This window comes from Neofelis nebulosa, chromosome 17, assembly GCF_028018385.1.
Source record: "Neofelis nebulosa isolate mNeoNeb1 chromosome 17, mNeoNeb1.pri, whole genome shotgun sequence".
Classification (NCBI taxonomy): Eukaryota; Metazoa; Chordata; class Mammalia; order Carnivora; family Felidae; genus Neofelis; species Neofelis nebulosa.
The window spans coordinates 57,393,286-57,409,373 of NC_080798.1; the positions used below are offsets into that span (position 1 = coordinate 57,393,286).

Consider the following 16,088-nt stretch of genomic DNA (forward strand, 5'->3'; position numbering starts at 1 on the left):
CATGCCTCTAGACCCAGCTCAGGGACGATGTGAGACCAGGGACTAGAAAAATCTACCACCTCCCTGTACTTTGCAGAGCTAGTTCTGAAAGTTCTTGTCCAGATCCCGGTGGTCTGTGTGTATGAAGCCAGCCCGTCCCACTGTGGTGAGACCAGGGACCCTACTATTCCAAGGGGACGCTCTTGAGGACATGCATTTGGAGCATTGCAGCAGGTGAAAAACGTCCCTTCTATGCCCGTGTTCACAGCGGCATGATTCATATCAGACCAAGAGCGCCAACAACCCAAATGTCCATCAAAACACGGTCTGGCCTTGGAATGCAGTAGCATTCAGCCATAAAAAGGAAGTGATTCCTGCGACAACATGGATGAACTTCAAACCCATGATGCCAAGTGAAAGAGGCCAGACAGGGAAGGCCACTTACTCTACGATTCCATTTATAGAAACGTCCAGAAAACATGAATCTGTAGAGAAAGAAAGTAGATCAGTGGTTGCCTAGAGCTGGAAGTTAGGTATGAAGAGTTAAGTACAAGTGGGCCCCAGCTTCCTTTTTGGAGTGATGGAAGGTTCTAAAATTAGGTGGTAGGGGTAAGCCCAAACCTATAAATATACCAAATATCAATTCGTCATAAAAACAAACAAAGGAGTGAGAGAAAAGAAAGTAGAGTTGCCAAAATATTTTTAAACCTCTGTATAACTTTTGAATTTACGTTTCTGTTTCTGATTATTACAATGGACATGGTTACTATAAAGAAAAAATTTTAAAGTATTATTTTAATGTTAATTACCTGGAGCAAAAATCACTAGGTTTGGTATATTTCTTTCTAATCTTTTTCTTTTTTTTTTTTTTTTAAATTTTTTTTTCAACGTTTTTTATTTATTTTTGGGACAGAGAGAGACAGAGCATGAACGGGGGAGGGGCAGAGAGAGAGGGAGACACAGAATCGGAAACAGGCTCCAGGCTCTGAGCCATCAGCCCAGAGCCTGACGCGGGGCTCGAACTCACGGACCGCGAGATCGTGACCTGGCTGAAGTCGGACGCTTAACCGACGGCGCCACCCAGGCGCCCCTCTAATCTTTTTCTAATTATAGATATTTTAATTAGGATTACACTATATGGGCTTTTTAATGCTTCTTTATTTTTGAGAGAGAGGCAGAGAGAGAGGGAGACACAGAATTTGAAGCAAGCTCCAGGCTGTGAGCCGTCAGCACAGAGACCAATGTGGGGTTTGATCTCAGGAACCAAACTGTGAGATCATGACCTGAGCCAAAGTCAGACATGTAACCTCCTGAGCCACCCAGGTGCCCCTACACTTTGTTTTTAGTTGTGTCTCTTACCAATAAGATATATAGATATGTAGATGATGTATAGATATGTAGCTACATAAATTATACATACATACACACACACACACACACACACACACACACACACACACACACACATCTGGCGTCTAAATAATGGAATCTATCAGGAAAATCAGTATTTTTTGGCTAAAGTGGAAATCCTATTTGGTCAGGATTCTGAGTAGAACAAAATAAAATACTCACGAACAGAGGTATCCCAGACCAGCTGCCTGAACTTACAGCTGTACTTACAAGGTCTGCAATACCTTCTGTGAATGTAGGTGCCTTTCTCTGGAAGCAGGACCATGGCCTTCACCAAACTCCCAAAGGAGGACCCACCTCCCATTCCATTTAAAATCCACTGCCAGGAATGGTCCATCTCTCAGGGGCCTTTCTATCTTCTAACCTATGAAGACGGGAGCCCCGGCAACCACAGGTGATCCCTCCAGAGGATGAATGTCCTCTGATCCTTAAAGCAGCTACCCTGAGAACATGGCCCATGGGCTCCTGGCGGAGGGGGGCTGCGAGGAGGAGGAATCATAGTTCTAGCTCCACATCCTGGGAGTTTTGCCCAAATGGAAGCTTTTTCCCTACTGAAATCGAAAATCCACAGGAGAGGATTTCTCAACCATGCTTTGGTGCTGACATTTGGTCCTGCTGAGTAGGCCGCTGGGGACTGACGATGGCCAGTAGAAAGGGATGAGAAGGGGAGAGGGATTTTTGCCGAAACCCAGAAGCTCCCATATTTGCGGGGCCCCTGGAGCTATCTCCTAATGCCTTCTCATCCATTCTACCAAATGATGGCACTTCATCATGATATATTCAGAGTGGAATATATTCATGATATATTCAGAGTGGAAAAAAATATAATGGATTCCTCTGAGATGTTCAGTTATTCAATAAAAAAAAAGAAAAAGAATTTTCCAATTAAGAAATTTTACCAAAGACAAGCTGACAGTGGAAAGCCAAGCTCAAAGTAATTACACATTTCTTTTTTTTTTTTTAACGTTTATTTATTTTTGAGACAGAGAGAGACAGAGCATGAACAGGGGAGGGGCAGAGACAGAGGGAGACACAGAATCTGAAACAGGCTCCAGGCTCTGAGCGGTCAGCACAGAGCCCGACGCGGGGCTCGAACTCACAGACCGCGAGGTCATGACCTGAGCCGAAGTCGAACACTTAACCAACCGAGCCACCCAGACGCCTCATTTCTTTTGAGTTGTCGATCCAACCAAAGTTGATGGTGTGCCACCATGAGAAGTTGCCATCCTTCTGCTGGTGAATGACGTTTGTGTTTCGACGTTAGCAGCTATTTATTGGAATCCTTATTCTAAAACTCTCCCTGGGTGTCGATATATTTACATTTCCACCAGCCCCGCTGAAAAGTCTCTATTGTCACTTCTTGACTCACTGCCCGGCTTCCTTCCAGCTGGTTCTTCCATAGTGGAAGGCTCTCAGAGAGAAGTCATCAGTCCCCTTCTCCTTGCAAAATCCCGTGGCTTCTCTCTACCCCTTATCCTCTGGGGCGTCACGACACATTTCACTGCCGTCCGTTGCCTCCTCTTCCAATTTACGTCCCCTCTGTCTTCTGCAAGCCGCCAGCCGCTCGTTAAACCCCGGGGTTTCCTCAACCTTCACCCCTTGGCCATTCTGCCCTGTCACGTCGCGTTGCCTGATGGGCTAGGACTACTTCAAAGCCTCTCTGCTGAAAAGTCCTCCATCGCTACCCAGAGCTGGCGTGTCTCCTAAGCTCTGTGCGCTTTTACACGGGCGCACTGAATTTGAGGGGCTGTTCGCCCAATCAGAGCTGAACTCACGTCTCTGCGCTCCCCGCTACCTTCCGCTTTTCTGCGAGCAGCCTCATCTGAGTGCCTGATCACCAAGACAAGACGTCTCTTTCTTTCTTCCTTTTTCAACGCTTACTTATTTACTTCTGGGAGAGAGCGTGAGTGGGGGGCCACAGAGAGAGAGGGAGAGGGAGCATCCCAAGCAGGCTTCACGCTGTCGGCACAGCACCCAACGCGAGGCTCAAACTCAACAAACCGTGAGATCGTGACCTGAGCTGAAATCGCGAGTTGGACGCTTAGCCGACTGAGCCACCCAGGCGCCCAAAAAGACGTTTCTTTCTTATTCCAACTTGCCCACATCGTGACATCATGACCACCTATCGCTGGTCTCCCTGCCTCCAACGTCCAACATCTCCTGCCAGTATCACGTGTGTTTCCATAAATCAGAGCAGATGTTCTGCCGTCTCTCTGAAAAACCTCCGGTGACTTCATGTGGTCCGCAGAATCAGTACAGGCAACTCGTCGTGAAAGTCAAAGCCCCCTGTCCTGCCAGACACCCCCAGCCTCATCTCCTTGCCGTCTTGCCATGTGCTCTGCACTAGGGTGCGGCCCGTGATGGCACCGGATGACCTTGCGTGTATCCACACGGACCAGCAGGCTTGTAGGAGCTGCTATGTCTCACCTGCCTCCCTGGGTCCCCTGGGAGGCTGTCACCAGACAGCTTGCCATCTCCTTCTGGGTTGATGAGGGATTAGGCTTCCTGCCTGCCCTTGTTAGGGCACAGCTGCAGGCTACAAACTGCTGGGAAGCAGCTTGCAGGTGGCTCCAGGTTGCAGTCACCTGGTCCCTTTGGCTTAACCTGCACAAGGGCCACCTCTGCCTGCTCGCCCTTTTACTGTCTAGCTGATGGCGGAATAACCTGCCTGATTCTAAAAAGGTCTCATCGTTTCCTTACCCGCGGAATCTGTCGGACCGTGCCTTGCCTTTCACGTGATACCTGTACCCTGAGTTCAAATATTCACCACCCTTCGAACCCCCACATGATTCATAACTCGACTTTAATCTTACTGTGCATTTCAAGAAATAAACACAGTAGGAAGTGAAATAAAACTGGGCTTTTTAAGTACAACTGAGGATAGGAAACATTAAACCGAGCCCGACAATTAGGTTAGTAATAGTGCATAAAATTCGAGTACCACATTTGACGGGGGCGCCAAATCCTTTCTGGAATAGGGCAAATCCATACGCTTACGATGTGTGGCCTGCCAATTTGGATCTAACCCTTCTCACAGAAATTAGGAACTATTAACGAATGGTTTGTCCCAAGACAAAATCTCTAATGCATAGCTGATTAAAAATAAATTTAGGAAAAAGGAAGTAAAGTCACTCTGAGTCTTACTGAAATGAAACATTCTTTTCTTTGAGTGAAAGACACTATCACCTGGGTGATTAGAATGGCTTTTTAAAAATAATGTTCCCTACAGTAAAAAACATGGAAGTCGCGGAAATATTGAAAATGCAAGGCCTTAAAAATAAGACCCAAAGATTATATTACGGTCGCTTCATCTGTCCCAGTAGCCAGCTAGTGACTTTGTTTCTCGTCACTAACCTGACTTTCTAAATCTGTCCTACGCTGGCAGGCCAGCCAGGCCAGCCCCCCAGACCCATTTCACCCACAGAGGAAAACCCCGGATTAGCTCCTTCTCTCTCCAGTCAACTGGCCAGTCAAGGCAGAACTATTCCATACGTGCAAAACACAGCCTCCTCTCATGGGACCTCCGTCCTCCCCTGTCCCAACAGCACATGTGAATACTCGGGTATTTAGATAAAGCTTTCATTTGGTAAGTGACAACAGGTCCCATTTGCTATCTCCGTTCTTTGCCTCTAATTTGTTATTATGGCTAGTGTGCTAAAGAATTGGTGTATTTTTATTTTTTTTTAATGTTTATTTCTTTTGAAAGAGAGAGAATGTTGGGGCGCCTGGGTGGCGCAGTCGGTTAAGCGTCCGACTTCAGCCAGGTCACGATCTCGCGGTCCGTGAGTTCGAGCCCCGCGTCAGGCTCTGGGCTGATGGCTCGGAGCCTGGAGCCTGTTTCCGATTCTGTGTTTCCCTCTCTCTCTGCCCCTCCCCCGTTCATGCTCTGTCTCTCTCTGTCCCAAAAATAAATAAAAAACGTTGAAAAAAAAAAATTTAAAAAAAAAAAAAAAAAAAGAAAGAGAGAGAATGTGAATGGGTTAGGGGCAGAGAGAGAGGGAGACACAGAATCCGAAGCAGGCTCCAGTCTCCAAGCTGTCAGCACAGAGCCCGACGCGGGGCTCGAACTCCGGAATGGTGAGATCGTGACCATGATGGCTCGACCAACTGAGCCACCCAGGCGCCCCCTGTGCTAAAGGATTTAAATCAGAGGTTTTATATATGAGAAAAGGCTTTTAACCACTCGACTTTATACAAATGCATAAGGTATTGTCTTCAGTCCTGTTCAAAACCTGTTAGCAGGTGGCCAGCACACTGGAGGAAAGCAGGTGACAGAAGTCTCTTGCAGCTAACACCTTCGCTCTCTGCCCCATAGGCAACCCTCCCGCGACAGGCACCGGGACTTTGCTGATCACTCTGGAGGATGTCAACGACAACGCCCCCTTCATCTACCCCACGGTGGCTGAAGTCTGTGATGATGCCAAAAACCTCAGCGTAGTCATTTTGGGAGCATCAGATAAGGACCTTCACCCAAATACAGACCCTTTCAAATTTGAGATCCACAAACAAGCCGTTCCTGACAAAGTCTGGAAGATCTCCAAGATCAACAGTAAGTCCAGTTACACATTCTGTAGCTGCTCCTTGGGCTTTGAAGCCTGGCTTCCCCAGCCTGCCTCCCTTCCCCAGACTCTTGCTCCCTCCTACTCACTCCTGGTCTCCAGGGGTTGATTTCAAGTGATTCACACCCTGTCGGTGCTGACAGTTTCCCCACCAGCAGATGAACACAATCTGCACAAATACATATCGGTTTCTTAAAAATGCAAGCATCAGAGTTTTCTCTTCTGTTTCTTTTCTGATCTCTTCTGTACTCTACATGGTGTATTGTATACCCTATACCATACGCCCTATACCGTAAGTGATTTCATCTCGGATCATGATCTCACAGTCAGTGAGTTCGAGCCCCGTGTCAGGCTCTGTGCTGACAGCTCAGAGCCTGGAGCCTGCTTCAGATTCTGTGCCTCCCTCTCTGGTCTGTCTGTCTGTCTGTCTGTCTCTCTCTCTGTCTCAAAATAATAAATAAACATTAAAAAAATGTAAAGAGGCTCAGCCTCTGCCCCTCCATCGTCCACTTTACACTGCAGACCTCCTCAAAATTACCTTCGTCTTTGCAACAACCGTGGCTTTCACGTTCCACCGCGGTATCACCGCCCAGCCGTCCTGTCCCTCACTTATGACACATGCAAGCCCCGTCCCTTCTACCAGTCTTTCCGTGTGGGAAGGCAGAATTCCGAACTTGGCCCAACATGTCCCATCTGCCTTCCTAAGGCCGCAACACCAGGGTGCTGACCGAGGTACATTCCCTGTATCCACATCACCTCACCTGCTTCCCTCCCCGGGGGAAATGTGAGCTCACTACCGAGTTCTCCTGGTTGTGCAATGAAGTAAAAAACCAGGATCCACGCATGTGACCCACACTCTGTCTCCAGTGGTGAACTTCTCCTGCAGCTGACCCAGCCAGGGTACCCTCCTCATCCACCAGCCGTAGACTTTTCGAGAGGGATGGGGAATTACGCATTTCATTAACTTTTGGAAATGTACAGTTGCGCATAAAATTTTCTATTAAAACGTCTCGTATGCATTGAATGGCCTTATCTCATATCTCATTTTATTAGTGCCTTCCTTTTGTTATTGATTCCATCTGCCTGTTTGTCTATTCTATTGCTTTTTTAAGGAATGAGTTCTGTTACACTGATTATTTTTAATTAAAACAACCTTTCTCTTGTTTGAGGGGCTGGTGCCTCCTTTGCTAGTTTTTGGGGCTGTAGCGGATTTAAATAACCATCACCGGCTCTTTCCAGAAAGTTCCAGCTGGAACTTCTTCGAGTGTCTCGTCCACTCGAGGGAGACGGGAGAATGTTCCTTCCGTTATCCTGCCTCCTCACTGGGGTGACTACGTACATCGGTTATTTCTGCTGCTTCTCCTTCTGGTCAGGATGACACTTCATCTGTTTCTGCTTCCATGTCATCGCTCAGTCTTCCTCATGGTTTTATTTAAGAGATGGAGACTTCTCAGTCCTTTCCCTTGTCCTAGTTTTTTTTTTTAATACCTAACACTGTTCATGCCCGGAAAGAGGCAGTCCAAAAAAATTGTGTGTGTACATACATATGATATATATGTTACATATATATTATATATAACATACATATATGTTATATATATAATACATATGTTATATATATGTTACATATTTTTAAATATATGTTACATATAATATATATGTCATATATATGTTATATATAAATGTTATATATGTTACATATATGTGTTATATATGTTATATTTTATATATGTGTTATAAAAATATATATTTTATATATATTTTATATATGTTACATATAATAGATATGTTATATATATTATATATGTGTGTGTTATATATAATATATATGTGTGTAATATACATATATCCCCAGTCGTCTGACTGACTTGAAAAGAGAATAGTCCGAGGCTAAAAACAGTGGCCACGTGGGGTGGCCATTTTTGCATGCTGCCCAAGGCCCGCCTCATAGCACATATTCCCACTAAACAAGGGCCTAAAGTTCAGTCCCTGTGCTAGGCTTATGCTGCGGGCTCCCACCCAAATCCAGAGCTATGGCTGAGGACTAATAAAGACGTAGACTATAGAACCCCAGGGCAACACATGTCGGTCCTGCCCACATTTAGAGTAAATGGATAGTTTGAGTTTGGGTAGTTTGGGGGTTTTTTTGTTTTATTTTGGGGGGTTTTTTTGGTCTAAGAATTTATTTTGATGATTTGAACTTGGATTCTTAAGTAAAAATGCTCTGAGCCGATTATTTCTTTTTTTTTTTTTTTTTGTCTTTTTTTCTTTGTTCCAGCTCTATTAGAGTAGAGCTGACAAATAAAAATTGTATGTATTTAAGATGCAGGGTGTAATGATGTGAGAGTGGATTTTTACATCAGTTTGTTTAGATGTTGAATGTGATCTTTGCAAAGATGGCTTTATCGGTGTCATAAATTTGCAGGGGGCAGTTCCTGGTATGCAGTCAGCTCCACAAAATGGGTCCCTTTGAAACAGAGTATAATAGCACTGAGCCACAGGACTTCTTGGCGGTGGAATGTTCTATGCGACGCTGCCCGACGCTGTGGCCACTCGCGACATGTGGTTGCTGGACACTTGAGATGTGGCTGGCACACCTGAAAAACCAAATCTGGATTTTTATTTGCTATTAATGAATTTAAGTTTAAAAAAATTTTTTTAATGTTTATTCATTTTTGAGAGAGAGGGAGAGACAGAACGTTAGTAGGGGAGGGACAGAGAGCGAAGGAGACACAGAATCCGAAGCAGGCCCCAGGCGCTGAGCTGTCAGCATAGAGCCCAATGCGGGGCTCGAACCCACGGACCGTGAGATCATGACCTCAGCTGAAGTTAGACGCTTAACCGACTGAGCCACCCAGGTGCCCAAATGAATTTAAGTTTAAACACTCCCAGGGTTATAAACCAACATGCAATGCCTGTTTGGTGTGGTTTTAGTCACCAAAACCTGACTCTTTTATTTGGGGAAGTCTAACCCTCTCTCACAAAGGTCCTCTGGTCCCCACAGATACGCACGCCCTGGTAAGCCTCCTCCAAAACCTGAACAAAGCCAACTACCACCTGCCCATCATGGTGACTGACTCAGGGAAACCGCCCATGACGAACGTCACAGACCTCAGGATACAAGTATGCTCCTGCAAGAACTCCAAAGTGGACTGCAACGCGGCGGGGGCCCTGCACTTCAGCGCGACCTCGGTCCTGCTCGCCTCTCTCTTCAGTTTGGCTTGTAAGTAGCCCGAATCCAGGGCGCACACAAGTACAAAAACGTAACTTCCCCAAAGCCACTGCTTCCCGTATATCTGTCAGCATGATTCATCCCAGAGGAAGCATTCGTTCTTGGTTTATGTCCATATAATAGAAAGTATTACATGTAAAAGTGTTCCAGCCACTCCAAGGAAATGTGTGAAGACGCTCAGTGTAACCCACAGACCGGGTGATGGGAAAAACTTCCTGCCAGTGCCATTGAACTTGGGCTAATAAGAATGCGCCGCATTAGGTCTTTGGTCCGGCAGGGCCTCATCCCTCTCTGCAGTGTGCCGAATTATCTTTTGCAAGGTTAAAGTAGGTATCGTGCCTTTTTTTTTTCAACGTTTTTTTTTTTTTTTTTTTTTTTTTTAATTTATTTTTGGGACAGAGAGAGACAGAGCATGAAGGGGGGAGGGGCAGAGAGAGAGAGGGAGACACAGAATCGGAAACAGGCTCCAGGCTCCGAGCCATCAGCCCAGAGCCCGACGCGGGGCTCGAACTCACGGACCGCGAGATCGTGACCTGGCTGAAGTCGGACGCTTAACCGACTGCGCCACCCAGGCGCCCCAGTATCGTGCCTTTTTAAGAGCAGTCATGAGAATTCATGGATGGAGCCTGGGCCGTAGGAAAGTAGAGAAATGCATATTACACGCATATTTTCACTGACTGGTGGTAATCTCTGCACTATAATGATGTATTATTTTAAACAAATGAATTGTTTGGCCAAGTAATATAAATGTGAGCATTAAATGAATAGATGCATGTATCAAATATTTCCTTTGCATGGAATGCTCTCCAACATAAACCTTAGCAATTATTCACATACAGGTAATGCCATTCAGATCCACTTGGGCTCTGGTATTTATATTTGGAGGAAGTTGGTAGTTGTGAATTAGGAACTTGAGAAATTGATGATTAGGAAAAAAAGCCCCAGAAGTTACTACATCCTGGTGACAGTGGTAAGTGGGGTCAATAGGAAGTTACACATCCAACATCAGACATTTACTCTGTATAAAGCTCTGTGCTGAGCCAGCATCCTGGAGGCAGAACCAAGGAGAACATCTTACAATGAGAAGTGTCTCATTGGATGGATGGATGGATGGATGGATGGATGGATGGATGGATGGATGGATATATGAATGAATGGATGGACATATGGGTGAATGGGTGGATGGAAGGAAGGAAGGAAGGAAGGAAAGATGGAAGAAAATATATTCTCTTTCTTTTCTTCTTTTTTCTTTTCTTCTTTCTTCTTCCTTTTTATTCAAGAAATAAAGTATTATAGGTAAAGGTGAAATCCCCTTTTTTTCTCCCCAGTTTCGTTTCCTATTCTCTCTCCCCAGAGAAAATACTATCTTGACTCAGAGTGTGTCCAGGTGTTAGTTTATACATTTACTACACACACACACACACACACACACACACACACACACACACACACATACACACACACACACCCCACTTATAGTTCTATTTTGTGCAGTTTGTAAAACCTTATGTAATTCATATTATACTGAGCACAATGTTCTGTGACTTGCCTTTGTTCCTCCCCACATTACCTTTCCAAGATCCATCTACGTTAGTCTCGTTTGGGGGTTGGCACACTTTTACCACAAAGGGCTGGGCGGCAAATGTTTTGGGCTCTGTGGACCACATCAGATCTTTGTCACTTACTTTTTTGTTGTTGTTATTTTGTTTTTTACCGCTTTTTAAAAGAGTGAGAAACATTTTTTAGAGCGTATTTATTTTGAGAGACAGAGCATCACAGAAGGGGCAGAGAGAGAGAGCACGTGCACACATTGGAGGTGCAGAGAGAGGCAGAGAAGGAAAATCCCAAGCAGGCTCCAAGTGTCCACGCAGAGCCCAACATGGGGCTCAAACCCACAAGCCACGAGATCGTGACCGCAGCCAAAACCAAGAGTCCACTGCTTAACCAACTGAGCCAGCCAGGCACAACAAAAGTTTGAGACACAGTCTTAGCTCAAGAGCCACGCAAACACACTGTGGCCCAACGGCCATAGTCACCCCTGCCCTAGTGCATTCATTCCAACTGCTAGACAGAATCCATCGGATGAATCCTGTGGAGTGTACTCCTCAATCAGCAGACACGCGATGATTGTTTACAGTGCCCTTCGACGATCGACGCTATTGCAGTAATCTGGAATCTGTTCTCCACCAGCTTCTCAAGGGAGTGCTGGACAGACGGCAAGCCCCGCGCTGGGTCTGGTTTCGAGGCAGAATTGGAACTCACATCTAGCAGAGCCTGGATAAAATAGCAAGGAGTAGTTCTCGTGTGATTGTAAAGAAAAAAGTGTTGTGTGGGTGCATGTGGGTGTGTACACAGAGAGGAGAGAAAATAAATGAGTGGCCACTCACACACATCACCCGCCATAAACCCAGTTACACGATAGCAAAGCCTGACTCTCGATGACGTTGCTTTGAAGAACCAAGGCACATGGCAGGATGCTGTTCACTCATCAGCTACTCTAGACTGCCAGGGGGTTTTTAAAATGGAGACTTCCAGGGTGCCTGGGGGGCTCAGTTGGTTAAGTGTCCGACTTCGGCTCAGGTCATGATCTCACGGTTCGTGAGTTTGAGCCCCGCGTCAGGCTCTGTGCTGACAGCTCCGAGCCTGGAGCCTGCTTCGGATTCCGTGCCTCTCCCTGACTTATGCTCTGTCTCTCTCTCAAAAATAAAATAAATGTTTGGGGAGCCTGGGTGGCGCAGTCGGTTAAGCGTCCGACTTCAGCCAGGTCACGATCTCACGGTCCGTGAGTTCGAGCCCCGCGTCAGGCTCTGGGCTGATGGCTCAGAGCCTGGAGCCTGTTTCCAATTCTGTGTCTCCCTCTCTCTCTGTCCCTCCCCCGTTCATGCTCTGTCTCTCTCTGTCCCAAAAAAATAAAATAAACGTTGAAAAAAAAAATTTTTTTTTTAAATAAAATAAAATAAAATAAATGTTTAAAAAAATGTTTTGGAGCAATCCTAAAATTTGTATGGAACCACAAAAGACCCCGAATAGCCAAAGTAACATTAAAGAAGACCAAAGCGGGAGGCATCACAATCCCAGACTTTAGCCTCAACTACAAAGCTGTAACCATCAAGACAGCATGATATTGGCACAACAACAGATACATAGACCAATGAAATAGAATAGAAACCCCGGAACTAGACCCACAAGAGTATGGCCAACTAATCTTTGACAAAGCAGGAAAGAATATCCAGTGGAAAAAAGATGATCTCTTTAACAAATGGTGCTGGGAGAGCTGAACAGCAACATGGAGAAGATTGAAACTAGACCACTTTCTTACACCATTCACAAAAATAAACTCAAAATGGATGAAGGACCTGAATGTGAGACAGGAAACCATCAAAACCCTAGAGGAGAAAGCAGGAAAAAACATCTCTGACCTCAGTCTCAGCGATTTCTTACTTGACACATCTCCAAAGACAAGGGAATTAAAAGCAAAAATGAACTACTGGGACCTCATGAAGATAAAAAGCTTCTGCACTGCAAAGGAAGCAATCAACAAAACTAAAAGGCAACCCACGGAATGGGAAAAGATATTTGCAAATGACATATCGGACGAAGGGCTAGTATCCAAAATCCATAAAGAACTCACCAAACTCCACAGCCAAAAAACAAATAACCCAGTGAAGAAATGGGCAGAAAACATCAATAGACACTTCTCTAAAGAAGACATCCGGATGGCCAACAGGCACATGAAAAGATGCTCAACGTCGCTCCTCATCAGGGAAATACAAATCAAAACCACACTCAGATATCACCTCACGCCAGCCAGAGTGGCTAAAACGAACAAATCAGGAGACTATAGATGCTGGCGAGGCTGTGTAGAAGCGGGAACCCTCTTGCACTGTTGGTGGGAATGCAAACTGGTGCAGCTGCTCTGGAAACCAGTGTGGAGGTTCCTCAGAAAATTAAAACTAGATCTACCCTAGGACCCAGCAATAGCACTGCTAGGAATTTACCCAAGGGATACAGGAGTGCTGAGGCATAGGGGCACTTGTACCCCAATGTTTATAGCAGCACTCTCAACAATAGCCAAATATGGAAAGAGCCTAAGTGTCCATCAACTGATGAATGGATAAAGAAATTGTGGTTTATGTACACAATGGAATACTACATGGCAATGAGAAAGAATGAAATCTGGCCTTTTGTACCACGTGGATGGAACTGGAGAGTGTGATGCTAAGTGAAATAAGTCATACAGAGAAAGACAGACACCATATGTTTTCACTCTTATGTGGATCCTGAGGAACTTAACAGAAGACCATGGGGTTAGGGGAAGGGGGAAAAAAAGGGGGGGGAGGAATCCCGACATTGTGCAGACAGAGTGTGTGGGAATTGTCCAGCTACACGATGCTATTGGAGGGGGGACTCAACCTTCTGGGGCCCCAGGAACTCTGACAGGCGCCTTATTCCAGCCACCGCCGCTGCCTGCTGCAGTGAAGGGGCAGCTCCGAGTGTGGACCAAACACGAGAGCAAGCTGATAGCACATCATCCTGAAAGACGAGGAATCGCTTAGGTGAGTTGTGAGGCCAGCACCTATATTCGGATGCTGTGTGTGCAGCTGGGTTTGTTGTTGGGAATGGGGGGTCAGATGCGGGAACTTTGGGGGGTTCGTACTCTGGTGACAATGGAGTATGACAATGACAACGATGAGAGCCACGTGCAGTGAGCCATTTACGCTCTGGAAAACCCGCTGCCTTCTCATGAACAGCCGCTTGTGAAAGACGAGGCGAGGAGGGCACTCTGCCGTGGGGCACAGATCACACGTGCATGTGACTGTGAGGCGTCACAGTCAGTCAGTCAGGAGGTGGCGGTCATCACCACCAAGGGGAAGCAGCCTGCACGGCTATGCATCAGTGGCCGCAGCAGGGATCTCCACCCGTGACTGTGACACGGCAGCCAAGATCGACAGAGTCATCATGGAGAGAGACACCGGCCCTTAGAAGTGGGGTTTAGGTCCAACGGCAGGTCAGAAGAGCCTGATGGTCAAACAGGGCCTTCTGGATAAGCACGGCAGGGAGCACGCCTGCCACCTGGAAGCGGGAGCACATGGACCACAGTGAGTCCGCAGAGAGAGGTGTGGGGCAAAGCAGTAAAAGCCCCACGAGGAGGGCCGCCTGGGTGGCTCAGCCGGTTAAGCGTCTGACTCTTGGTTTCCGCTCAGGTCATGATCTCACGGCTCGTGGGTTCAAGCCCCATGTCGGGCTCTGTGCTGATAGAACCTGCTTGGGATTCTCTCTCTCCCTGTCTTTCTGCCCTTCCCCAGTTCATTCTCTTTCTCTCTCTCTCTAAAAATAGATAATTTTTTTTAAAGCCCCACAAGGAATGGCCAAAGTGGGGAAAGGCCCAAAGCAGACGGGAGAGAGTAAAAGCGACCTCTCTGCATCTGGTCAGGAAGGAAAAGAAGAGTAAGGATAGGAAAGCCCAAGTGGCTCTGGAGAGTGTGGGCGATCCACCACTTTAAGCACTGTGTCCAGTTGGGAGGAGAAATTAAAGCCTTATTGAGAAAACAGAATCGCTTTTTCGTTCTGAACAGGATGGAACCCAGGTCCCAGAAAGGGTGCGGAGTTCCGGTACATGTTAGCTGTGACCCGAGAACTCAGTGATGTCACCTGCTGTGGTCATCCCATCCCGTCCTGTTTTAAGGCTCTAAGGGTGAGGGAGGCGGGTTTGATACCATTGGCTTCTCTGCTTGGGAGAGTTGGGAACGTTCTTTCAGACTCAGCACAGCCCAGGAAATATCCGCAGCTGTTTCCTGATGGCTGTTTTAACATCATAGCTCGCCCCTGGTTTGCAAGAACCCACTTACAAAGTGTCTGGGGGCGCCTGGGTGGCCCAGTCGGTTAAACGTCTGACTTCGGCCCAGGTCGTGATCTCATGATCTGTGAGTTCAAGCCTCACGTTGGGCTCTGTGCTGACAGCTCAGAGCCTGGAGCCTGCCTTGGGTTCTGCGTCTCCCTCTCTCTCTCTGTACCTCCTTTGCTCACACTCTGTCTCTCTCTCAGAAATGAACATTAAAAAAAACTTTTCTTGGGGCGCCTGGGTGGCGCAGTCGGTTAAGCGTCCGACTTCAACCAGGTCACGATCTCGCGGTCCGTGAGTTCGAGCCCCGCGTCAGGCTCTGGGCTGATGGCTCGGAGCCTGGAGCCTGTTTCCGATTCTGTGTCTCCCTCTCTCTCTGCCCCTCACCCGTTCATGCTCTGTCTCTCTCTGTCCCAAAAATAAATAAAAAAAAAAAAAAAAAAAAAAAAAAAAACTTTTCTTAAAAAACATAAAATGGAGACTTCCTACCTATGCTTGTTGAAATACACATTCCCAGGCCCATCCAGCCTGTGGAACCCACATCCAAGGTGACAGTGGCCTCCACACAGACCTAGTGTTTGCATATATTTATACAATATTTTTAATACTAAATGCACGTGCCTGCTACTCCCAATCCATATATAAAAATCAGTACAACTTAACCTATTTGTGTAGATTAAAAGGAATATAAATAATGGGGCAGTACTTTCTTTTTATCAACAAGGAATTTTCCTGGGCCCCCTACTTTAGAAACTCAAGGCCTACAGAGGCCATTGGTGAGCAGGTCCCCAAAGATTGCCCACTTCTCTCTCAGCTGACCGCTAGGATCACAACAACTCCAAGGCAGAATTGCCAGGTAACTCCTAAGGAACTCACGTTCATTTTTAAAAATTTTTTTTGAATGTTTATTTATTTTTGAGAGAGAGACAGACTGCAAGCAGGGGAAGGGCAGAGAGAGAGGGAGACACAGAATCCGAAGCAGGCTCCAGGCTCCGAGCTGTCAGCACAGAGCCCGATGTGGGGCTCGAATCCATGAACTGTGACATCGTGACCTGAGCCGAAGTCG

The 16,088-nt window shown here is 46.5% G+C and overlaps 1 protein-coding gene and 1 pseudogene across 2 annotated transcripts in view; both read left to right on the forward strand.

Annotated features, from left to right (window-relative positions):
• The window catches only part of CDH13 (cadherin 13), a 1,101,550-nt gene that overhangs the window by 1,080,298 nt on the left and 5,164 nt on the right, over positions 1-16,088 (forward strand). For both annotated transcript variants that reach the window (XM_058708168.1, XM_058708169.1), the window contains exons 12-13: positions 5,705-5,938; positions 8,953-9,171. In XM_058708168.1, coding sequence (XP_058564151.1) covers positions 5,705-5,938; positions 8,953-9,171 — 453 coding nt within the window. The remainder of the gene's footprint in view (positions 1-5,704; positions 5,939-8,952; positions 9,172-16,088) is intronic.
• LOC131500076 (H/ACA ribonucleoprotein complex subunit DKC1-like) lies at positions 10,103-14,670 on the forward strand (annotated as a pseudogene).